This window comes from Ictidomys tridecemlineatus, chromosome 15 (assembly GCF_052094955.1).
Source record: "Ictidomys tridecemlineatus isolate mIctTri1 chromosome 15, mIctTri1.hap1, whole genome shotgun sequence".
Taxonomy (NCBI): Eukaryota; Metazoa; Chordata; class Mammalia; order Rodentia; family Sciuridae; genus Ictidomys; species Ictidomys tridecemlineatus.
In genome coordinates this window covers 49,942,001-49,968,232 of record NC_135491.1, presented here as the reverse complement: position 1 = coordinate 49,968,232, position 26,232 = coordinate 49,942,001, and the positions used below count along the sequence as shown (strand labels likewise).

The window sequence follows — 26,232 nt, the reverse complement described above, 5'->3', positions numbered from 1 at the left end:
GCAGCCCCCAGGGCTCCGCGCTTCTCACGCAGGGGGCGCGAGTCCGCCACCTGGTGGTGAAAGCTGGGGCTGCGCTTGGGGTCCCCAGCGCCTGCCGCAGTGTCGCACTCATTCAGCCCCGCTGCTGTCCCAGAACCTTCACTTCGCCGCCAACTCCCAGGATCTCTAATAGTGACAACCCCTACCCCCACCCCGCGGCCCCGCCGCCCAACCCGGCTCCTCCAGGGCCCCGATTTAAATGTGCTCCTCTGCACCTGTCTGTGGGCTCCAGTGGCGTTCATGACCTGGACAACGTGACACTATCCCAAGGGCATACACGGAGATCTTGCTTTTTGGTAACTAAATACAGTCAATACTATCCTCCGAAATTTTGCCATCTCATTATTATTTAAATGTCGAGGGCTGGGGATGTGGCTCAAGCGGTACCGCGCTCGCCTGGCATGCGTGTCGATCCTCACAGCACCACATACAAAGAAAGATGTTGTGTCCGCCAATAACTGTCTCTCTCTCTCTCTCTCTAAAAAAAAAAAATATGGAAAAAAATTTCCTTAAATGACTCGCTCCTTACTGAAATAAATGCATAGCAAAAAAAAAAAAAAAAAAAAAAAAGCAAAAAACCCAAAAACTTTCCATCACTATCACAAGTGAAAAACCTAGTATCCCTTGCCACAAATATAAGGAAACTTCACATTCAACAAAGACAAAACTAGTCATCTAGGCTTTGGCTGACTGTCAAAGTGTCTCGTCTTCAACAAGGTGTGAGAGATTTAGTAGGCTGTCTCTTGGACACAATCAACAAGACTCGGGGAAATGAAAAGGAAATTACTTTCTAAATGTGTGGCATTCAATATTTTTACAGTAAAATATGCTATCCTTCTGGAACATAGAGAAAGTCTAAGCCCAGCCTCTGGTGGCTTCTCAGCACTCAGCACCCTTAGGGATGAGTGGGTGTACATCAGGTCCTGAGGTAAGGCTTCTGGGTGCTGGGCAGGTGGGTCGTTCGAGGCTTTAGTGTTGATGGGCATCTTGGAGGACTTGCTGCTTTCTTCCATGTGGATCTGCAGAGACCTTTTCTGGGATAAAGTTGGAAATCACTTTGTATGTTCTCTGCACATGTGGTGGATTCTGTGTGTGGTTAGGCTCAGGGAAGCTAGAGATGACTGTGTAAGCAGACAGGAGGGGCTCTGCAGTGGTCCAGGCTGCCCACAGGTTCTCTTTGTGGCAAATATCCTCCCTTAGAATGCTGTTGTGCATTTGTGCCAGGATTTGTTGCTCCATTCGGGATTTACCCATAGGGTTTCCAAAGGAGAGGAAGAATTGGAGTATGGATCAGGGGAGCTGAGGTTGAGCAAAGGTATAGAGAGAAGGAGGTTTGGAGGGAGACTGTGTATGTTGACAGCTACAGAACTCACAGCACAGATTGCATTAAATCTATACATCAATCTAGGGAGAACCAACCGCACCGTTAAGGGCTTCCGTTCTGGAACATTAGCATGTCTTCTCCATTTATGATTCGTCCTTAATTTCTCTCACCAAAAGTTCTTAGTGTTCAGTCCTTGATTAGTTATATCCCTAACTATTTCATGTTTTTAATGCTGTGGTAAATGATATCATTTTTGAATTTTAACTCTGACCATTTGTTATTAATATATGGAATTATAATTGATTTCTGTAACTTGATCTTGTCCCCTGCAACCTTTCCAAACTCATTTGTTACTTCTGGTTGCTTTTTCTTTTTTTCATAGTAGATTTTAATTGGATTTTCTCCATAGAGTGTCATATCATCTCCCAATAAAAACAATTGACTCTTTCCTCTATAATCTGAATACCGTTGCTCTTTTCATTTCCTGTTGTATTGACTTGAACCTTTAGTATCATGTTAAATAAAGGCAGTATTCAATCCTTTACCATTAAATTTGATGTTAGCTGTAAATTTTTGTAGATACTCTTTATCAAGTTGAAGATGTTGGCCTTCTATTCTTACTTTGATGAGAAGATATGCTTTTATGATAGAAAGAGTTGATTTGATTATGTAAAATGCTTTTTTCTGCATTTATTGAGATGATCATATAGTTTTGCATTTTTTAGTTTGTTAATATGTTACGGTAGATATTATTAATTAATTTTCTAATGTTAAACCAAGCTTGAATTCCTGCAATGGGACCCATTTACTAATGATGTATTATCTTTCTAACGTATTGTTGTATTTGATTTGTTTAAGTTTAATGTATTTTGCAACAGTGGTGATGAGCAGTAAAAGTCTGTAGTCTTATTTTCTTGTATTTGGTTTTGGTAAGAGTAATGCTGACTTCAAAGTATGAGTTGGAATCTATTGCCTCTTCTTTAATTTCTGGAAGTGTTATATAGAACTGGTATTATTTCTTTCTTAAATATTTGGTAAGATTACCAGTGAAATCATTGTTTCATAGAATTAACGAGTCAAGCCATCTAAAATTCAATTTTGTTAACAAGCATAGTGCTATTCTGTTAATCTGTTTCTTCTTGAGTGACTTTAGCAGTTTGTGTCTTTCAAGCAAGTAGTCCATTTCATCTGATTGTCGATGAAAAAATTACTTTAATGTACTTTTTAATAACTGTGGTCTATATTGATCTCACCTCTCCCATTCTTGATATTGATAACTTACGTCATCTCTTTTTTCCTGTTGGTCTAGCTTGAGATTTGCCAATTTTAATGCTCTTTCCAAAGAACTAACATTGGTTTCATTATCTCAACTTTAAAATTTGTTTTTATTTCATTGATTTCTGCCAATATTTCTTTTCTTCTTTACTTTGGGTTTAATTTGCTCTTCTTTTTTCTACTTTTCATAAGTGGAAGCTGAGGTTGTTGATTTGAGAATGTTCATGTTTTCTAATATGGCTGTCTGGTGCTATAAACCTCTAAGTTCTGCTTCGGTTGCAGCTAGCATATTTTTAATAAGTTGTGTTTTCATTTTTATCCAGTTGAAATACTTTGTAACTTTCCTTTTTAAAAAAATATTTATTTTTTAGTTGGGCACAATATATTTATGTTCTTTATTTGTTTTTATATGGTGCTGAGGATCGAACCCAGGGCCTCACACATGCAAGGCGAGCACTCCACCGCTGAGCCACAATTCCAGCCCTGTAATTTTCCTTTTGATTTATTTTAACCCATTATGTATTAACAAGCATGTCTTTCAGTTTTGGAATCTTTGACTATTTTCAGATATTTTCTTTTTCTGGTATTATTTTCTCATTTAATTCCACTGTGGTCAGAAAACATTCTTTATATTACTCAAATCCTTTTAAATCCATTGAAAGAAACTTTCTTTATGGACCAGAATATGGTTTATCTTGGCAAACATCTTGTAAAAACTTTAAAAATATGTGTAATCTGCTGTTGTTTCAGGAGTGTCCTATGAATATCAATTATTGCAAGTTGTTTTGTAATATTGTTAAAGTCTTTTATACCCTTACAGATTTTTTAATCTACTTATCGTACCAGTTACTGAGAGGGGGTGCTGAAGTCTCTCACTGTAATTAGATTTGTCTCCTTCTCCTTGAAGTTCTATCAACTTTTTCTTCCTGTGTTTTGAAGCTCTATTATTGTGGATATAAAACTTTAGTATGGTTTACAGCCAAGTTAATAGCAGCATTATTCACAACAGTCAAAAGGAAGGACTAACTCAAGTGTCCATCAACAGAGATGAATGAAGAGACATAATTTGGTATATCCATACAATGCAATATTTTTCAGCCTTAAAAAGAGTGAAATTTTTAACATATGTTACCACATGATATACCTTAGAAACATTAGAAACATGCTTGGTGGAATAATCCAGATAAAGAGGGACAAATGTGGTTCCACATATATGAAGTATCTAGAGTAAATTTATAGAAACAAAAAGTAAAATGGTATTTTCCAGAGACCAGGGGAAGAGGACATGGGGGAATTGGTTAATGAACATAGAGTTTCCATTTTGCAAGATGAAATAGGTACTGAAGGTTGTGAATTTATTTAACACTGCTGAGCTGTACTTAAAAATATTTAAGATGGTAAACTTTGTTATGTGTATCTTACCACATTTTTTTTTTAAGTTTAGGATTGTTAGAACACCCCCCCCCCTCTCTTTCTTTCTTTCTTTTTGGCAGGATCTTGCTACATTGCCCACCCTGTCCTCAAACCAATGATCTTCCCACCTGAGCCTCCAAACTAGCTGGGATTATAGGTATGCACCACCTCTTGATGAATTAAATATTTAATTAGTCTATTATATATCTAATAAGTATTATTATACCTTAGGTATTCTGGTAAGTCTCTTTGCTCTGAAATCTATTTTGCTTTATAGAGATATTGGAACCCCAGCTTACTTGTCTTTAGTGTCTGTATAATATATCTTCTTTCATCCTTTTACTTTGAACTTATTCATTTTCACATTTAAAGTGGATTTCTTGTAGGTAGCGTATAGTTGGGTCTTTTTTAAAACCTCATCTGGAAACCAGACTTACATTTAATGTGATTATTGATAGATTTAATGTTTCCTGTCTTGTTCTTCATTTTCTATTTGCCCCATTTAGTTGTTGTGCCCTTTTTGTTATATTTCTGACTTGTTGGGGTTGAGTGTTTTCTAAGCCTTCATTTATCTCATTTGTTACCTTGTTAGCTGTAACTGTATGTTTTGTTATTTAGTGGTTGCCTTAAGGTTTACAGAATATGTATTTAACTCTCTGCCATCAAGTGGTATTAGAAACTTCACACACCATGTCTATTTTTCCTCTTCCTGCCTTTATAACATTCATTTTGTCATAGCTGTTACCTATAAATGTGCTATAATCCTCAAAATACATTTTTATTGTTTTTATTTAAATGAGCAATTTTCTTTAAAAGATACTTAAATAATGATAAAAAAATTATTTTCTATTTTCCCTCCTAGTTGTCATCCCTGATGTTCTTCATTTCTTTAAATACACTGTTATTGCCATCTGGCATTATTTTTCTTCTGTCTGAAGAACTTCATTTAACGTTTCTTCTAGTGTAGGTCTGCTTTAAATGTATTCTTTCAATTTTTATGTCTGGAAAAAAATCTTTATTTCCCTCATTTTTGTTCTTAAAGATATCTCTCTGAGTGTAGAATTTAGGTTACCAAACTTTATTTTTTAGTATGCTAAAGATGTTGTTACAGGTGCCCACGCTTGTCATCCCAGTGACTCAGGAAGCTGAGGTGGAGGATGGCAAGTTCAAGGCCAGTCTTGGAAAACTAGCAAGACCCTGCCTCAAAATAAAAAAAATAAAAATGTCTTGGGGATTTAGCTTTGTGATGAAACAAAAAAACAAGCAAACAAATAAAAAAGAGGTTGCTTCACTTTTTTTCTAGCTCACATTGTTTTTTATGAGAAATCTGTTGTCATTCTTCTTTGTTCTTCAGTATATAACGTGTCCCCACCTACCTTTAAAATATTTCTCTTTAGAATAAAATGGTATTTGTAGGTAAATTGTTGGAGTTGGAGAATATCATGCTAATCAAAGTAAGCCAATCCCCAAAAACCAAAGGCCAAATGTTCCATCTGATAAGTGGATGCTGGGGTTGTAGCTCAGTGGTGGAGAGCCTGCCTCACATGTGGAGGGCACTGGGTTTGATCCTCAGCACCACATAAGAATAAAAATAAAGGTATTGTGTCCATCTACAACTAAAAAAAAATAATTTAAAAATAGTGAATGAACTAGGTCAGTAACACCAGAATCCACTAAATAATCTTGAGATCACTAAGAGACAACCAGATGTTGTGTACCTTCTAAATAAGTACACAACACCACCTACACAGTACTCTTGTAAAAAAAATATTTTTAACTGGAATTTCATAAATTTAATGAAATATTCATCATAAAGTTAGAAATGATAAGTTAATATACATATTGTAATAATAACTAAAACATTAAAATAGAATATGTATAAATTTTCACTCTAGGTAAAGAAAAAAATCAAGTTAGAAAATAATCCATTTTGAAGAAGTAAGAAAAAATAGAGGAAAAAATTTTAAAGCAAGAGGAACAAATGAAATGTCCCAAATAAAATGTTAGATAAAAAGATATTAGGGCTGGGGTTGTGGCTCAGTGATAGAGCGCTCACCTAGCATGTGTGAGGCCTTGGGTTCGAAAAATAAATAAAATAAAGGTATTGTGTCCAACTACAACTAAAAAAATAAGTATTTTTTAAAAGATATTAGTAATTACATAAAATGTAAATATACTAAATATCCAAATTAAAAGACAAAGACTGTCAGTGAAAACTTAACAAATCCAATGATTCACTGATTACAGTAGATGTTTCTAAACATATGTTTATAAAAAGATTAAAAGCAAAAGCATAAAAAAGGTGGGCACAGTGATATATACCTGTAAACCTGACTATTCAGGAGGCTGAGGCAGGAGGATGGCAAATTGAGGCCCACCTGGACAACATAGCAAGATCCCCATCTCAAAAAACAAAAGGAAAAGTTAAAACATGGACAAAAATATACGAGGTTCATGTTATCCAAAATAGAGCTGGTAAAGGAATATAACACACAAAATCAACATAAAGCAGGGAAAAAAATCATTATAAGACATAAAGGGAAAAAGAAAAATCCAGGCATAAACCTGGATTCTCTCTTAAAGGAGAATACGGTGAGGGTTGTAGACTTACCAGATTCAAGACTTATTATAGGGGGTAGGGATCTAGTGTAATGGTAGAAGCTGCCCAGCATGTGCAAGGCCCTGGATTCTAGCCCCAGGACTGAAAAAAAAAAAAAAAAAAAAAAACAAAACCACACCAAAAAAACGATAAAGCTACAATAACAAAGGCAACATGGTATTGCAAAAGGAGAAACCTGGCCCTTAGAAGGGTAAAGAAGATATTCAAACCTCATATAAATTCATACTGAAAAGGCCAACATTTATTAAATATAAATTATAATTTGATAAAAGAACAAAATGAACCTAAACTTTGAGTATATTCGTGCTCTATTTTGTTCCATCAATCTCTTGGTTTTTATGTGGGTACCACATTGTCTTGAATATGTAACTTGTGAGTCATGAAGTATAAATTTTAAAATTTTGTTCTTCTCAAGCTTGCTTTGGCTATTCTAGAACCCTCACATTGCAATATAAACTTCAGAATCAAGTTATCAATTTCTTTTAAAAATACAGTGGAGGTACCATTTGACCCAGCTATCCCACTCCTTGGTTTATACCCAAAGGATTTAAAATCAGCATACTATAGTGACACAGCCACATCAATGTTCACAGCAGCTCAATTCACAATAGCTGGACTATGGAACCAACCTATAGATGAATGGATAAAGAAAATGTGGTATATATACTCAAATGGAATATTACTCAGCTTTAAAGAAGAGTGAAATTATGGCATTTCCATTAAATGGTTGGAGTTGGAGAATGTCATGCTGAGCAAAATAAGCCAATCCCACAAAATCAAAGGCGGAATGTTTTCTCTAATATGCAGATGCTGATTCACAATAAGGCAGGAGGCACTAGGGAAGGATAGCATTACCTTAGATTAGGTAGAGGGAAGTGATGGGAGGGAAGGGGAGGGGATGTGTGGATAGGAAAGATAGTAGAATGAAACAGACATTATTACTGTATGTGTATATGTGACTGCATGACCAATATGGTTCTGCAACATGTATGCTCAGAAAAATGAGAAATTATATCCCATCTATATATGATATATCAAAGTCATAAATGCATTCTACTGTCATGGATAACTGATTAAAATAAATTTTAAAATTTTTAAAAAGGAAAAAAATGCAGTGGAGGGCTGGGATTATGGTTCAGTGGCAGAGCGCTTGCCTTGCAAGTATGAGGCACTGGGTTTGATCCCCAGCACCACATAAAATAAATAAATAAAGGTATTGTGTCTATCTATAACTACAAAAACATATTTTAAAAATACAGTGGAATTATGATTGGGAACCTTCAGATCATTTGGAGGAGAATTGGGATCAAATATTGAGGTAGTAATCCATGAACTTTGTAACTTGTTATATCCATGTATTTAATTTTTTGTCTTTTGGTACTGGGAATTGAACCCAGGGGCACTTAACTACTGAGCCACATCCTTTTTCTTTTGTATTTTATTTAGAGACAGGATCTCACAGAGTTGTTTAATATCTGAGCAACTTAGCCTTTCTAAGTTGCTGAGGCTGGCTTTGAACTCTTGATCCTTCTGTCTCAGCCTCTGGAGCAGCTGGGATTACAGGTGAATGACACTGAGCTTGGCTACATATTTAATCTATTTATAGATTCTTTCATTTTTCTTGGTAGCACTTTTATAGCTTTTAGTTAAAAGTTTTAGGGTTTTTTTCAAATTTATTCTCACACATTTTATTTTGGGGCCTTATTATAAATAAAATTTTTAAATATTTTCTAATTATTTGCAACTATATAATTTAAATACTATTTTTATATTTTAACCTTGGATTCTGTGGACTTTCTAAATTCATTGTCAGGTCTAGTTTCTTTGCTGAGAATTTCTTTCTTTTCTCTTAATATTTATTTTTTGGTTGTATTCGGACACAATATTTTTATTTTGTTTATTTGTTTTTATGTGGTACTGAGGATCGGACCCAGGGCCTCTCATGTACTAGGTGAGCACTCTACCACAGAGCCATAACCCCAGCCCCCCTCTTTGCTGAGATTTTCAACGTAAGCAATTCTGTTATCTGCAAGTAGAGTTTTACTCCTTTATTACTGCTCTTTAGGCCTTTTCTTTTGCTTTTCTTACATAACTGGCTAGAACCTCTAATACAATGTTAAATATCAGTGATAGAGTAGACATATTAGTCTTGTTGTCAATTTTTTAGGGCCAGGGATTTTCATACATCTTTCACAGGGATTTAAAATTAGTATAACCATTCAGAAGTTAATTTATGTTATCCTGTAAATTTGAACACTCATAGCAATTGCACTCCTAGATATACACACAAGAATGTTCGTAATAGAAATGAAGAGGGCCAGGGTTGTAGCTCAGGGGAAGAACACTTGTCTAGCATGTGTGAGGCACTAGGTTGGATTCTCAGCACCACAAATAAATAAATAAGTAAATGTCCATCAACAATTAAAAACTATTTTTAAAAAACAGAAGTAAAGAAACAAGCAACTCAAATTTCTGTTAAGAGGAAAAGAAAAATGAACAAATAAATTCACATAGTGGAATATCACATGAATATCCATCAATTTTGATGGATTGTGGTGACCCTCAACAGCATGCATGAATTTTAAATAATATTGAATGAAACATTCAAGGTCACATAAAGTTAAGACATTCAATAAAAATGATTTTCATAAAACTTAAAACCAAGCTGATCTAAGCAATATATTCCATAGGGATATACATAGATGTGATAAAATATTAAAAATTAAAAATAAAGGAAAGATAAGTACAGAAGTCAGGACAGTCATCACTTTTTGGTAAACAGGAGGCAGAGACAGAAAGTTTGGAGTATGGAAGTAGATACAAGTTTTTGGTAACAGCTCTTGGGTGGAGAGGCAGATTCAAAGGAGTTAATTATGCTATTTGTGCTTTAAAACTTACTCTTTTGTTTAAGTACAACATATTTTAAGAGAATAATTAAAACACCAAACTAATCCTTAGCATGTTATACACAGTATTCTTGTTGTATTACAATGTCCTGGAGATTGTTCCAAATCAGAACAGATAGATCTATCTCATTCTTTCTAATTGGCAATTCATGGTCTAAATATATCATAATGAATTTAATAGGTTCTCATAACAATGGATATTTGGTCTGTTTCTAGTCAACAAATAATAGTATTATTAATAGAATTATTCATACATCTTGATACAGTATATCTACATGATCAAATTTCTAGAAGTGGAATTATTAGGGCAAAAAAATATGAGAGTTAAAATTCGGAATAGATAAATAGCTTGTTTGTTCAATTTCAGACAATGACAGTTTAAGGCAATAGTAAGAAACCTAAACCTATACAGTCCCGCAGATACTGTTGGCCAGAAGTACCCGAGTTCACCTATGAGTGTTGCTTGGCTACTCTGGCTCATGCAGAGTATTTGGGATAGAGTAGGTGTGGAATTGGAGTGAGGGTGACTATGTATTTACTGTTTGAGAAAGCAAAGTGATGCAATGCCTCTAGCCCTGATGGGTGGCTGTTTCACAGTAGATTCATAGACTCAGTAGGACTCTTGCCTACTCCCTGAGGCTGAGTCAGGAGAGGTCTGGAAGGGAGACAGGGAAAGAATATCATGGAATATCACATGAATATCCATCATGTGATATCTATTGTTGGGGTGGCCCCTGAGGCATGGGAGCCAACTTCCCACACACCACTGGCCCCGATAGGGCATAAACAGAAACAATCTTGAAATACCTTTTCCTGAGAAGGGCAAAGGACAGCAGGATGGGGCAGCCCTCAGAAACAGAAGTCTTTGATTACCAATCATGAGTTCAAGGGGGTTCTCCATTGCTAGGCAAGTAAAGTTGTGTGCTGTTGTGTCTTATCCTAAACAAATTGTGATGAACACACTCAGCCCTGTCCCTCAACACAACCCGCAGCCTTTACCCCACAAACTTTTTATAACAAAGCCAGAATTAATAATTCTTCAGAGTTCTCTTCCAGGGACCACAACTAGAGTGAGGGAATGAGGCACCAACCTTTGGTGCAAAATTTGAGAGCAAGCCAAAAAGTTCAGTTTCAAGACAAGTAATATTTTAATGTAGCATTTGAAGAATTCAAAAGTAATACAAAGAAAAATTCACAATGAACAAAATAGGCAAACTTCAAAATAAAAACGTGATCCAGCCTTGCACTTTCACAACCCTGCTTCATTATAAGTCTTCATTATAAGCCCTTGGTTCCACAAAAAGTGTCCAGCTCACCCTTATTTCAGTCATTTTAAGTGTACAATTCAGTGCCATTAAGTACATTCAGACTGTGCAACAATATAATTCTTTTAAATATTACATTAAAGTATTAACTGGGCGTGGTGGTGCACACCTGTAATCCCAGCTGCCAGGGAGGCTGAGGCAGGAGAATCGCAAGTTCAAAGCCAGCTTCAGCAACTTAGCCAGGCCCTAAGCAACTCAGGGAGATTCTGACTCTAATAAAATATTTAAAAAGGGCTAGGGATGTGGCTCAGTGGGTAAGGGCCCCTGGGTTCAATTCCCGGTACAAAAAATAATAATAAAAAATAAAATATTTATATATTGTGATTACTGAGTTTCGGGGTGATGCCTTCGATTTTACACGTAAGGCAAGGGTCCCACCCGCCTTACCCTAGACGCCCGCCCTGCTTCTCCCTCTTTGGCAACTCAAGAGCCAAGGGATCCAATAGTGTCAATTTCTCCTTTGCAGCTGCAGCACAAGAGTTACTTATTCCAGTGGCGATTAAGCCACAGAGGGTGTCCGCCCGGACAGCCACCCGCTCTGCTCGCTTCGCCCGCCCTCCTCCTGTGACCGGACACACCTGGCCCGCACGCCCTCTACCTGCTCAGGGCCACCTGGCGGGCAGCACTCAGCGCTCGGCCCGCCCCACTCGGGTCGCGCCGGGTCTTCCTGAGGGCCAATGGGGAGGGGGCCCGTCCGAGCTCCAGCCTCGTCCCGCGAAGCAGCCAATGAGAGCGCGGCATGCAAATGAGCAGGTGCGGTGGCGGCGGGCCCGTTGCGGCCGCTGGGCTCCCGGGATGTTAGAGGCGCGCTGGGCGGCCGCCGAGCAGACGCCTGGACTTCAAGCGGCGAGCTCCGGTCTCCAGCCATGGTCCCCGCTCCGCCCCCCGCCGCCTCCTTCTCACCCGCCGAGGTCCAGCGGCGCCTGGCGGCCGGTGCCTGCTGGGTCCGCCGCGGGGCCCGCCTCTACGACCTCACCGGCTTCGTGCGGCACCATCCTGGGGGCGAGCAGCTGCTGCGATCGCGGGCGGGTCAGGACATCAGCGCCGACTTGGACGGACCACCGCACAGACACTCGGACAACGCACGCCGCTGGCTGGAGCAGTTCTACGTGGGCGAGCTGCGAGGGGACCTGCAGGTACTGCCAGACTGGAGTCACACCCTTCTCTCCTCTCTCCCACCCCTCCCCCAGCTCTCCATTTGAGGGCGAGTCCCGAGCACCTGCCCTCTAGGAGGACGCAAGGTGACAGCCCCCGCCCTCCCCTCCCTCCGCTTTCCCCCTCTTCTCTCCAGGTAACAGGTCACTGCCCTCCTTCCTTTCACCAGGAGCTTGCTGTTCCTTCGCAGCCTTACCTACTTAACCCACCTCCATCCTCAAATTCGTCCACCTCCCGAGTTACCTGATCCTTCCAACTTGTTCCTTCTGCAGATCCAACTCTGACAACTTGGATCCCTGTTTCTGTCTCCAGCCCCAACAACTCCAGTCTTTCCTTCCTTTTCCCTTATCAGCCTCTCTGTCTTTGCAACTCCTCTAGTTTTTGTTTGAATTATAGATTTCAAGGCTCATCTGTTCTCCCCTCCCATACCACCCCATTCCTGCTTCAAAGAGACACACATCCCAAGCTCTGCAAACTAACTTGCATTTCCTGGGTTGGAGGAAGGCTAGTTTTGCAACAGAGCTCCCCTGGGTGGGTGGAGAGGTCCCCACAGTGTTTTGTGTGAACCGTGTCTTCCAACTCCTCAGAAGTCCCTTTATTTCTTATCCTGCATGATGGTGTGGGTGTGGAAGAGTGAAATGAAAGGCATCTGCCAGTTTTGCTGAGGAAAAGGGATTAGCACTTTGGACCCAGGCTGTGTTCTAAGCTGCACACTGCTGTATAATGAATGCGGGCTCATTGTTATATTTAAACCTTCAGTGGATCCGGGTAGGTTTGGTTAACCCCATTTTAGGATGTGGAAGCAGGCTCAGGGAGACTACTAATGTGTAAGGTCAAACATTTAGTTAGTGGAAAAGCCAAGTGCATCTGATTGCAAAATCAACCTTGTCTCCATCCTAAGGATTGGCAGGCAAGGCACACCATCCCTATCCACAGGGCTCCAGGTGGACTCAAGTCAGAAGTGAGCCGATTCCTTGTTCTCCAAGCCTGGCGGTAGGACTGGTGACACTGGGGCTATCATGCTTGTATATAAACCAACAGTTGTTCTCCACTGCTGGCTCTTGCTTTCATATCTTTGCCACTCACTATTCTGGGTAGCTCCTTTTGGGCCATCTTGCCTAATTCTTCAGCATTTATTCAGTAACTTACTTGGTTTCTTAATGGGTTAACAGCACTGTGCTAGGTACAGGTGGGTACCAATTAACAAAAAGAATATGGTTCCTGTCTTCATAGGATAAATCAGCTGGTGTGGGGGGGCATACTAATCACATGATAATTATTTAATTACATGGAGTTATCAAGTATAGATCTTGAGGGGAGGGATTCAGAGAAAGCTGTCTTGCGAAAGCAACATTTACGTGGAGAGCTAACTGATGGGTGAGGCTTAGCCAGGCAGGTGCTGGGAAGAACATTCCAGACAGAGGGAACAGCATGTGCAAAGGCTCTGAAGAGAAAGGGACAGAAATTAAAACCTGTATGACCAGAGACTGGTGGGCAAGGAGAAGGTTGTGGAAGGAGGCCAGGGATCAGCAGAGACCAGATCACACAGAGCCAATAGGTTGTGCTCAGAATTGGGGGTTTGGCCATAGAAGAATTAGAAGTCAGGGAAGGGATTCAAGCAGGGGCGTGGCATGGTCAGATTTGCATCTTTGGATGAGTAACCTCACTGCAGTGCCAAGAAGGAATGGAGGGAGCCCAAGTGTCTGTGAGGAGACCAGACAGAAAGCTACTGTATGACTTGTACTGCAAGGGCTGTGATGGGAGAGATGGGTACAAATTTGGGGGACTTCCAAAGATAAAATGCCTGTATTTGGCATTCTGAAGTGGGAGCCCAATTTAATCTTGGAAGTTGATGCTTGGTGTCAGGTCCTGATGAAGGGGCCGAAGGTTTAGCCATAGACAGAAGAAAAACTGAGATCAGAAGAGAATACTAGAGACTGCCAGGCTTGTGATGGCTCATGGGTCCTGACCTGCATTGTAATGTGTCCTACAGACAGGAGCCTTGAGGCGTAGCCTTTCCTCTTAGTACCTTTCCCAATGTCACTCCTGGCCAGCTGCTCTGAATGACCCCACCTACCAGCTGTGCCAACCACCCAGCACTAGGGTTTGGTTTGGTTTTGCCTTGCCTGACCCTCGGGGAGGACTCAGAGGGAATACTGAGTCCACATTTACTTCCTACCCCTGTACTCACCCTGTGCCATGTTGCAGGCATCCTTATTTCTGGGCCCCAACCTGAGAACATGGAGAAAACTAAAAAAGGTAACAGTGCACCAAAAACTCATGGCCCAAACTTGACCCATGGCCACAGTCCTCCCATTCTCCAGTGCCTGTCAGTTTCTGTTGAAAAGAGTTCTAATCTAGAACTAGTACAAAGAATAAGGTTCTCCTTAAATTTGAGGAGAGAGGTGGTCAGAGGAGAAATCTGGGATGGGGTATCCTTTTGGAGAAAAATCTAGATGGAGAGGAGACATTCGTGTTCTTCTCTCTAGCTAAGTTCTCCTAGCAACCCCAAGGCTGCCTTCCCCATGTCCCTCATCTCCTTCTGGACCAGGGGTGCTAATACCTGTTGAGGTGAGAGTCCCACCTGCTCCTCTAGTGTGAGGAGCAAGAGGTAAGTGCCGTGGACTAGCTCTGTTGTTTGGGGCTCATTTCTGAATGGTGCCCCTGTAGGGGTCCTTCTTCCCTAGCTTAGTCCTAGGATGGGAACATACTGGCTCTTCTAAGGAGAAGGCCCCTGCCTTGCTCGTTTCCCCTGTTCCCCACTTTGCCCCACCCCCTCTATGTACTCACTTACACACACATTCACACTCACATGAAGCCACATACATAAAACAAGTCAAACTTGTTTGAGCTAACATGCTGTGAGGAGAATGAGACAAGTTCTGCTGTGGCCACGGCCTTGAACTTGGGGAAGCTGAGCTGCCCACTTTGAGCGAGTAAAAGGCCATGGCTGAGCTGGGAAGTCTGGCCCTCTTGTCATCAACCCTGTCCTCTCAGGGGCCAACAGGATCAAGCTCCCACCCCAAGCAGTAAGAACAGTGTTCTTCCAATGTGGACATGAAGTCTATTTCTTGAGCTGCAACCAGCACTGCTTGAAAAAGAAATAGAAAAACAAGATAGATACCATGTTTTCTAAACTTTGATCATCCATGAATGGCTGTCACAGTTCTGTCCTAATTGGCATTTCACTTGAACTAATATATTTAATATTTGTATTAACTCATTTTTAATTTTACCATTTACTCACCATAGGTGATAAGACCAGTGAAGTCATAGACTTTATATACCTCTTAAAATAAATATAAAACTATTAAAAGAGAAATGCTTATCCTCGTGTTCCCTAAATTATCTTGGGCTCCAACAGTGGAGTATATGTCACACTTTGGAAAACATGCAGAGCAAGTCATCTTAATCCTTATGTTCTGTGGATTGTTTCTGGAATTGATGAGAGATATGAAATTATATGTGAGGAACCTGTGAATGTGCATTTTTGTAGTAAACTTTCATTACAATCTCACCAGAGTCCTTTTCCAAGCCCAAACCTGCCACCACAAAGATAACTGTCAGAGAATGGCTTATACTTTCTATTTCTATTTTTAAAATAAATATAAAACTATTAAAATAGACCTCGAGAGGTCTTATCCAGAGGCCATCTGGATAAAAGTCCTCTCTTTGAGAATACAGTGGAGAAAGATTTCCCAGATACAACACTCCAGCCATAGGTATATTGGGGTAACCTCATGTCTGAAGGTCTCTGGTCACCATGACCTAATCCCACAGCGTCTCTGTCTCTGAGTATCTGGGAACTCAGCAGATTCTACCATGTGTGGTTCTGCCAGGTTTTTGGATACCATTCAGAGCTTCAGGGCTTGAGTAATTAAATGGGGATGGACAATAGGGAGGAGATCTAAGTGCAGGAAAACCTGAGGTTCTCACCCTACCCCAGGTCCCAGAGCATCTCCAGCACAGCCCAACTTGGAAAGCTGGTCTGAGCTGAGAACTCAGATTAAAGCGGATGCTTGGGGCAACCTGCTAAACTGCCCCCACCTGTAGCGTGGATGGTGATGAGATGTTGCCTAGTCCAAAGGGACTGAGATCCACTTGGCCTGCAAGAGGGCCTTCAGGTGGGCTCTGCCTGGTCAGTCAGCAGTCACTGCCCTTCACTACCTGCCTGGGACCTCTGGGCTGTGGCCAGCTGCAGTGTCAGCCAAGTCTTACGTGGAAGATAAAGCCAGGGTCCACTGACAGAGCATCAGGGGCCAAGTCACTGGCATTCCATGCCCACCCTGGAGTAAGCAGGATCCCGGGAGAGCTGCCTACTATCACCCCCAGAATCCAGCAAATAGCTTCAAGACCTAGGGTTGAGAGAGAAGGTCAGAAACTAGGTTTCTCTGGGAAAAAAAAAAATGAGCAGAAATCCCAGAAACACAAGAGTAACCATCTTTGGAAAGACTCCCAGGAAGTAACCCAAACTGATGCCTGAGTAGCACCCATCATCCTCCCTTTCCTTCTTCTTTTTTCTTGTGACACACACTCGTCATTGGTCTGTATGTACTCTTCATTTATGTGGACAGGTAAGAAGATCCCCAATCTCTCTAAACCCACCCTCACTTCCCCAAACCTGGTAGTCAGTTCTCACCTCACCTTACCTGGCCTGGCAGTGATTCCTGACAAGCTGACCATTGCCCCTGCTTGCGAGTTACTCCTTCCTTGCTTGGCTTCTGGATGCCTTACTCGTTTGGTTTTCTGCATGAATCCATTTTCTTTGGGTCCTATAATTACATACCACAAACCCAGTGACTTAAAGCAACACAGATTTATTCTCTTATAGTTCTGGAGGAGAGAAGTCAGAAATGAGCAGCAGAGCCATGTTCCTTCTAGAAGCTCTATTCTAGCCTCATCCACCGTCTCAACTGCCAGTACTTCTTGACTCATGGCTCCCCGGGCCGCCCCTTCCATCATCACATCTCCTACTCTGACTCTTGTGTTTCCATCTTCCATTTATAAGTACCCTGTGATTACAGTGGGCACACCCAGGTACTCTAGGATAATCCTCCATCTCAAGATCTTTAAATCAATCACATCTGTAAAGTGCTTTTTGACAAGTAAAGTAACATACAGGTTCCAGACAATGTCCCCATTGGGACAGACAAGAGGGAGGAAATCTGCCTGCCATACCACCTGTATTCCTCATCCTTACTTCTGAGTCTCCATTCCTGGTCTCTCTTGCTTCTCATTTCCCAGAAAAGTGAACAAAGCTTAAATGTACAGCCTGGTGACTTTTTAAACCCAGGTAGCCCTTCTGTCACCACCACCCAGATTCAGATGTAAGGCCGTCTCAGCACCTATGGTGGGCTCCTGCCTCCTCCCAGACAACAGCGCCTCCCAGAGGCGGCCACTATGCTCACCATTGTCACCACTTGCGCCTGTCTGTGAACTGCAGAGATGGAATCCTGCACTCTGCCCAGCCTCTTTCACTCAGTATCATGCCTCAAAGGTCATCAGTGTTTTCCTCTTAACAGTAACTACCTCCATTGCCTGCCCTGACCTAAGGAATTCATAGGCCGGTGAAGGGAAAAGACAGGTAGTAGCTGGAGAAAGAAGGGTCAAGAGCCAGTAACTTATCAGCCATAATGAAGAATGAAATTATGGCATTTGCCGGTAAATGGATGGAACTGGAGACTAGCATGCTAAGTGAAATAAGCCAATCCCCCCAAATCAAAAGCCAAATGTTCTCTCTGATCTGCGGATGCTAACTCACAATAAGCAGTGGGGGGTGGGTAAATGTTCACTGGATTAGACAAAGGGGAAGGAAGGGAAGGGAGAGGGAATGGGAATAGGAAAGACAGTAGAATAAGTCGGACATTACTCTTCTATGTTCTTATATGAATACAGGACCAGTGTAACGCCACATCATGTGCAACCACAAAAATGGGAACTTATACTCCATGTAATATGTCACAATACACTCTACTGTCATGTATAATGAAAAAGAACAAATAATTTTTTAAAAAAAGAGCCAATAACTGAGATGACAGGCCAGTCCTCAGGATCCTTGTTCTCCCTTCTGGAGCATTTCCCCTTATTACCCTGTTTTGGCAAGTGCCCCATTATACCCAGTGCAGCAGTGTCTTGGGCTGCACTGGGTATAATGCACCCTTCTGCACCCTGTTGCCTGTGAAGCTTTTTAAAGAGCACTCGATTGAATGATGGCCATGCCTCTAAGTCTTCAAGGGCTCCCCATTGCTATAACTTTTAAGTCCAGTTTCCATGCTTTGTCTTCCACACAGAATCTCCTTTACCTCCTCATCTAGAACCATTTCTCCTTCTCCCAAATTCTCATAGGACTTTATCTATTTTTATATCATTCGTAACATTCTTCCTTATTTAATGTACTTTCACTATGTGTCTGATCTTCTCTGCTCTCTTCTCTACTAAACCATAAACTCTGTGAGGACTGAATTGTCTGATTCACCTGGGTTTCTCTAGGACACACCAGCACACTGGTGACTACCAATAGGAACTAAAAAAGATATTTGAATAAATGAATGAATGAGCCGCGTGGAAAACTCAGCTATGTGCATAATTGAAAAAAGAAAGCGATAATATTGGCATACACAAGATGCTTCAGGAATTAAAATGTGAAAAATAATTAAAAATCTCTTTTCTGTTTATTAGCTGGAAGAGTAGATTGCTGCTGGGAAGGAGGGAGGGCTAGCAAGGGACTCACTCATTTCCACCTTTGCCCTCAGTCAAGGTCAGAGTGAACAGAGTATCTTCCATGCCAGGCAGTCTCTACAAGAGATAGAGTCAAGGTGACCTTGGAAAACACCAACCAAGAGCCCATGTTGCCCATAGGGCTGTGGCTGTCAGTGCCCAATGATATGCATAGCCATGACCCAGGGTTGCCTGGGTTTCCAGTCCTGTTTAATTTTTCTCGTGTCTTTTCATGTAAATTTCTCTAAAGCTTGTATAATCTCAGGGCAGTGGTTCAAAGTCTTCTCTAATCTACTCATCTGAGGTGGGCAGATGACTTTAACAACCACTCTCCCCACCAGCTCTTCTCTCTGATGGAAAAAGAGCTCTGTTGTGATAATAATTTAAAAAAAATTGGGGAGCTGAGGTTGAGGCTTATCGGTAGAGAACTCACCTAGCATGTGTGATGCCCTGGGTTCGATCCCCAGCACCACATAAAATAAATAAATAAAATAAAGGATTTGTGTCCAACTACAACTAAAAAATAAATAAATATTTTTAAAAATTGGGAAACAAGAAACTCTGTACTAGCAGTGCTCATAAAGCTTATAACTGAGAAATATAAACCTCAGACTCGGGATTTTATATTATGAGGCATTGCACAAAGCAGAATTATCCAAATACTTTGTTTTCTTACCTTGAATAGTAGATTGCAGTGTATTTAAATAGCAGTACCAGGCAACCAAATTTGGGAGAACTTGCTTTAAAATATTTGAACTACATTGCATCCAAGACGTTTTAAAGTCCTGTTGTAAGAAAACTAGCAGCCAGGCCCAGTGGCAGTGGCACATACCTATAATCCCAGCTACCCAGGAAGCTGAGGCAGGAGAATCAGAAGTTCAAGGCCAGCCTGGGCAATTTTGCAAGACCCCATCTCAAAATTAAAAAGAGAGGGGCTGGAGTTGTGGCTGTGCAGTAGAGCATTTGCCTAGCACAAGTGAGGCCCTGGGTTCCATCCTCAGCACCACGTCAAAATAAATAAAATAAAGGTATTTATTTATTTATTTATCTATTATTTATTTATTTATTTATTAATTATCTTGTCCAACTACAACTAAAAAATAAATATTAAAAATAAGAAAGCATCACCTTCAATTGGAAGTATAAAAAAATTAAAAAGTTTTTTTTTTTTTTTTAAGTTCCTATTGGGGATGTAGCTCAGTGGTAGAAATGTCCCTGGGTTAAATCCTTAGTCCTAATCAAAAAGGAGGAGGAGGAAAAGAAGAAGGAGGAGGAGGAGGAGCAGGAGGGAGAAGAAGGAAAAAAAAGAAGAAAAGATTAGAAGCCAAAAATTCCATTGTTGCAAGTACACAGGATTACACAGAGCCAGCCATACAATCTCCAAAACACTTGGTTGATAATTATCTAAGCGAATTAGTCATACTTTCTCCTTGAAGATGAAGAGTAGATAGAATTCATTTTCCTATGCCCAACAGGACTCTTTTTTTTTTTTTTTTTTTTGGCATTGCTAAGGTTTCCTAATGAAAAATGGAATCCAAGTTTTTCGGAGGTTTCTAGGAATGGCTGGTTTTCATTTGTGAATTCCAAAGGCTAACAACTTGTAACAACCTCCTTAGTTACTCCAGAATAGGGATTTCCTTATGTAATAATGGAAGTTCATGGAACAGGGCGTCATTTATTCACAAAGATCAAAGACCAACCTCAGATGTTTAAGTCAGTTCAGTTTAAGTCAGTTAAGGCCATTGCTGGGGTAGAACGAGAAGCCCCTACACTGGACAGAATAAAGGTAGCATCTGTGATCCTATATTATCCTAAATCAGAGGAAAGGCCAGACCAGCCTGGCTTCCCGGGTGCTTGCTTTCTCATTCCAGACAAGTCCTCTGGAGTGTCGAGGGTATAAGGCTTAAGTTGATTGGACACAGGGCACTATGAAAACATTCAGCTGTTCCTTGGACCTAAGTAGAAGAGACCTGGAAGACTGGGATTAAAGGTCTCTTAAAGTGAATCTACCTTAAATGAAAACCAAAAAATCTCATGGAAAATGGGACTAGAGATTGGGGGATGGCAATGGATTATCTCTGAAAAATAAATGGGAAAGTACATGTGTCACTGAACCATGGGGAAAAGTTCTGAGAGGGTGCCAGTAGGGGGTTTTGTCGTGGGAGAATCATAGAACGTACCTAGGCACTTCTTCCCCCAACTCACGACTCATTCCTGCATGTTCAGTTGCAGTTGAAGACTAGGTGGTGATGCCATCTTGGGCACCACCCTCATATATGCAAAAGGTTGCTATGGAAGGTGGGACTGTCTTCAGGATGAAGATGGCAGTTGTGCACCCATTCTTGAAAGATAATAAGTCAAGTAGTATTGTTTTTATACAGATGTTGACTTTTTCTGACAAATTTGTAACACAGTACAATATGGTGTTCAAAACTCCACTTTGGACATTCACAGCTCGATTGTGAAGCCAGTCAAGCAAAGGTAACTAAGGGTGGAGACCCTCTTGATCTCTTGATAAGCAGGTCAGTCTCTTTCGAAGGGCCTCATCCTTTGTTGAATACCCACCTGTCTTCTGGTGTTACCTGGCCTAACTTTACCAGATCCTTATTTGGCAATGGAGTTGTGAGTCAAATAGTTCTCTGTGGCTTTCATTGAATTCATGAAATTTTGACATTTTGACGTTGATTTTCAGTTTCGCTTTGCATTCTGTTTACATTGCATTTTTTAAAAAATACCTTTATTTATTTATTTTTATGTGGTGTTGAGGATTGAACCCAGTGCCTTGCATGTGTGAGGCGAGTGTGCTACCGCTGAGCCGCAACCCCAGCCCCCTGTTACACTGCATTTTGTCCGACGATAGCAAGGTCCGACCATTAAAGAGAGAACCCTTGGCCTAGATGGGCTGGGCAGAGTTGGGAAGGGAGGTGGTCAGTGTGTGGCCAGGAACTGAATTCATGTCATCAAATGACCCATGATCTTTGCTGCCCTTTGCAACTTGAATCTTTAAGGACTTACAGAGCCTTTGGATGACAATGACTCTTGTAGACTTAACAGTAACAAACCTTAAGTTTATATGGTGATTTACATTTTTAAAAATATTTCCTTGAGATCTCCATTTGAACTCTTCACATGGGTAGGGCAAATGAAGAAACCTGTAACTCAAAGAGAAACCTGGAAACCTGGGTGACTGGTATTTCCATTCTGTACCCATTAGGGAGAGTTCTCCTGCATGAGATTAAATCAAGGAAGTGCAAAGGCTTTTCTTTTGAAGCTCAGAGGGACAAGGGACAAATTTAGGTTCTCTGATGAGACTGAGGTCAGGCCTCTGAAGACAGAAGAATCTTTAGGCTAGACCTAGTTGTTTTCTGGACCTCATCAACTGCCTCTGTCTCTGGGATGACACGTGGTGGGTGATGTGTGCACTTGTGTGAGGGAGATTTCCAGAGCGGAGCAGGCACTCCTTCCCCCAACTCATGAACTCATTCCCTGCATGTTCAGTTACTGATTAATCTGAGGGTCAAACACCCCAATCTCCTGGCAGCTGCCCTTCCATAGCATGAGGGGTTGGACGTCAAATTGCAAAAAGGGGGTGATGTGTTGGCTTGAAAAGACACCTCTGGACTCATCGGCACTGTAAGGATCCTTATTTACTGCAGCTGCACCCTGGAGTCTCGAATTTAGGCCATTTTAGTTGAACCAGGCTGGAGAATTACTTCCTTGATGAGCCTGTGAGACATCCCACATCTGAAGGGCGCCTGAAATAACAATGATTTGTGGCCCCCAGAATGCTCCCCAAGGGGCCTGATGTTCCAGGGGTTAGTCTGATTTGCTTGGCCGTCACTAGTGTCTGGCCTAAGCTGAGGTGGAGGAGCAGGGGTGTGCAGGGAGGTGAACAAGTCTCTCTCCTGTTAAATGTGGAAAGGGGTTGCCAGATCAGGAAGACAGCTGCTGAGCTAAGGTTCCTGTCCACTTTGTGTGTCACAGGGGGGCTATTCAGGGCAAGGTGACTTTGTAGGCCCTCAGACCCTCAGCTCCTTCCAAAAACTTGACATAGGTTGCCTGGCATCCTCTCTTCACCAGAGCTCTCCCAGACCCACAGAGAGCAAGAAGGGACACCTGGGAGGTGGCAGTTGCTGCCAAGATGTGAGTCCATCTGCATGAAGTAGAACATGCTTCATTCAGGGGCCCTGCTACTCTACCAGGTGCAAGGTGTCAAGCCACTGTGGTGGTGACTCTGAGCAGCACTACCCAAGATTGCCGTTACCTCTGGAATGTCAGGCTGGCAGAGGTGACCCTCCAAGGGGAAGGGAGGGAATTTCTAAAGTCCTTTCTATTTGGGTTTCCCTTGTTTCTGTTCTTTACAAAACATCATTGAAGTACATGCTGGTGACACACTGGAGTGCATCAAACAGGCTTAAGAGCAGAGCCGTTAGCGGAAGGGAATAAAGGAGTGGACACTTCTTGCTGCTGCTTTCCCTGGGCTTGAACTCCCTCCAAAGGAGAGTTCCTCCTCCACCTTGACCCCATGGAGTCAAGCTGATCCCAGCCAATGGACCTGTCAGCCCATCTCAATAGTCAATATCAGGCTGTTTCCAAGATGGCGATTGCTCTGATCTGGGGAAGAGGTCCTGCAGGAAGATTTATATGCCATGACTGTAACACACGCAGTACTAGGTACATATGAATTTAAAGACTGACAGAAGTTCCCTCATGGAAAGAAATGACTCCTGGAGTTCTGACTCCTAGTTGCAACCTTTTCTAAATACCATCTCTGTTCTAGGCTAAGGGCATCAAAGATATTCCAGAGTAGATATCAAGGTCTTGGAAGCTGGGTCAAGGGAGAACCTGCCAGGCACAGGGGAAGAAACAGGACCTGCTAGGCAGAGGACCAAGGGAAGGCATGAACTTGGGTGCAGAGCCAGGCAGCCAGTGATGACAGCAGAGTTTGCAGGGAGCCACTTGGCTTTGAGCCTCACACGTAGCCAAGATCTATGGCCTTCAGAGGACTGTTCCAGATATAGGATCCAGTACCTGCTAAAAGTGCCAAGAAGGATCTTGGTCCTGGACTGTTTCCAGCCCACTGTGTCCCATAACTGTTTATTTTTTTTATTGGTGTATTTTAATTATACACAGTAGTGGAATTTATTACGGCATATTCATATGCACATACAATATAATCTGATCAGTCTCATTCCCCAGCATCCCCCCTCCCTCTCTGGTTTTGGCTTGTTTGTTTTTTTAATTTTTTTTTAGTTGTAGGTGGACACAATGCCTTTATTTTTATTTTTTTTTAATGTGTTGCTGAGAATAGAACCCAATGTCTCCACCTGTACAACCCCAGCCCCTGTTTTCTGTCTTTTTTTTTTTTTTTTTTTTTTTGCTGATACAGGGAATTGAACCTAGGGATACTACCACTGAGATACATCCCTTTGTGTTTTTTATTATATTTTGACAGGATCTCACTAAATTGCCCAGACTAGCCTTGAACTTTCCATTCTCCTGCCTTAGTCTCCCAAATTGCTGGGTTTACAGGTGTGGACCACCATGCCTAGCCAGAAACTCTGGTTTTAATTAACATTAATCAATACTCGCTAAGAACATCTCATTAGAGTTGTTAAAGGCTTATCACATTCAGCAGTCTTCCATTTTCCAGGGTGAGGATAGCATACTGTAGAACCCCACCTTTTTCTCTATCATAGTTATATAGAGTTTACAAAATTTTAAATAAAAAAAAAATATACCTCCCACCCTAAGCCCTCTATAAATAAGGTCAATAACTTCTTGTGCAGCCTCCCAGAAATATTCCATATGTGCACACACAGTCTTCTTCCTTTTTTTTCTTTTTCTTTTCTTTTTTTTTTTTTTTTGTGGTGCTGAGTATTGAAACTCAGGGCCTTGTGCATGTGAGGCAAACACTTTACCAACTGAGCTATGTCCCCATCCCTTCTTCCTTTATTTATAGCATAAAGAAATCATATGAGGGGCTGGGGATGTGGCTCAAGTGATAGCGCACTCACCTGGCATGCACAGGGTGCTGGATTCGATCCTCAACACTACATAAAAATAAAAAATAAAGATATTGTGTCCACCTAAAACTAAAAAATAAATATTTAAAAAAAAGAAATCATATGATACATTCTGGTCCACAAACTGCTGCTTTTTTGCCTAATGTCATATTTTGTGCTTTTTAACAATATCAGCAGGAGAGGACAAAGAACCCATTTACTTAATTCTTTTTAAATAGCTATATCTATCGGTTTTCTACTTATTGTATTAGCTCTATAATATGCAGCCTTACACAGTGGTTTTGCATAGAAGTGCAAATAAGTTTGTAATATAGAGTTCTAGGTTTGAAATTTCTAGATCAAAATAATATGCACTTTACATTTTGTTGGATATTACCAAATTGCCCTCTAATTTAAACCAATTTAAACTCCCTCCAAAATGTCTAAGAATGTCTGTTTCTTTACATTCTTGCCAATGATGTATGTTATCAGTATTTTTTACCTTTGCCAATAGGTGAAAAAAGTTGTTTGTTGGTTAAATTTGTATTTATAGAATGTATAAGAGAGGTGTGATGTCTTTTCATGTTTCTAAATTATTTGCACGTATCTATAGCCTTCATCCAGCTTCTGACTGCCTGGTTGCCTTTTCTTATTGATTTATGCTCACTCCTAAGGTATAAAGGATATTAACCCCTTCTCCATCATCTAATTTACTCCTTTCTCTCCACGTTTCATTTGTTTTGATTTGTTTAATTTTTTTTTCTCCGTACAAGCTTTGAAATTATCCATGTAGTTAAAACATCCCAGTTTGATCATTCTTAGAAAGACCTCCCTGTTTTAAGATTTTACACATGAAGAAACTCTCAGCATTCTTCTAACAAGTTTCTGCTTAATGTTTTTTCCTTGTTTTTGTCTAAATGTTTTACTTCCCTGAAGGTTCCCTCCCCTCCAAATGACTAACTGATTGTCCTAGTAGATTTATGAAATAATCTTTTTCCTATTTTTTAAAAGACACCTTTACTACATATCAATCATTTACATATATTTTAAAAACTATTTTTGTAGTATTCTGGACCAATGGGATCGCTAATTTTTTATTAGGTTTTTAACATTCACTTGTTTTTTCCTACTTTCAATTTAGCCAAGATTATGCTCCACGGGAAAAGGCAAAGGGCAGGGTAAGAGCCAAGATTCATCCTCGGTCACATTGCTGGCTTTGGGGACACAGTTGAATCTGACTTTCAGAGGCTGGGGCTGCCCAGCTTGCTTGGGACCCTGAGGTCGGAGAGCCAGAGCAAGGGAGGAACCCCATGCAGATGTAGGCCCCAGACAGGGAACCCATGGGTGAGGGGTGGAGGAGGATCCAAAGTGGAGGCTGTCCAGGCAGTCATGGAATGAGAGCGATTCCAGCTGGGGAATGCACAGATAGGGAGGGGTGTGGAAGGAGAATGTG

At 41.1% G+C, this 26,232-nt stretch overlaps 1 protein-coding gene across 1 annotated transcript in view; it reads left to right on the top strand.

The window, feature by feature from the left end:
* Positions 1 to 11,673: 11,673 nt before the first annotated feature.
* The window catches only part of Fa2h (fatty acid 2-hydroxylase), a 50,329-nt gene continuing 35,770 nt past the window's right edge, over positions 11,674 to 26,232 (top strand). The window contains exon 1 of the mRNA XM_005318427.5: positions 11,674 to 12,038. Within this exon, the coding sequence (XP_005318484.1) occupies positions 11,769 to 12,038 (270 nt within the window). The 5' untranslated portion in view covers positions 11,674 to 11,768. The remainder of the gene's footprint in view (positions 12,039 to 26,232) is intronic.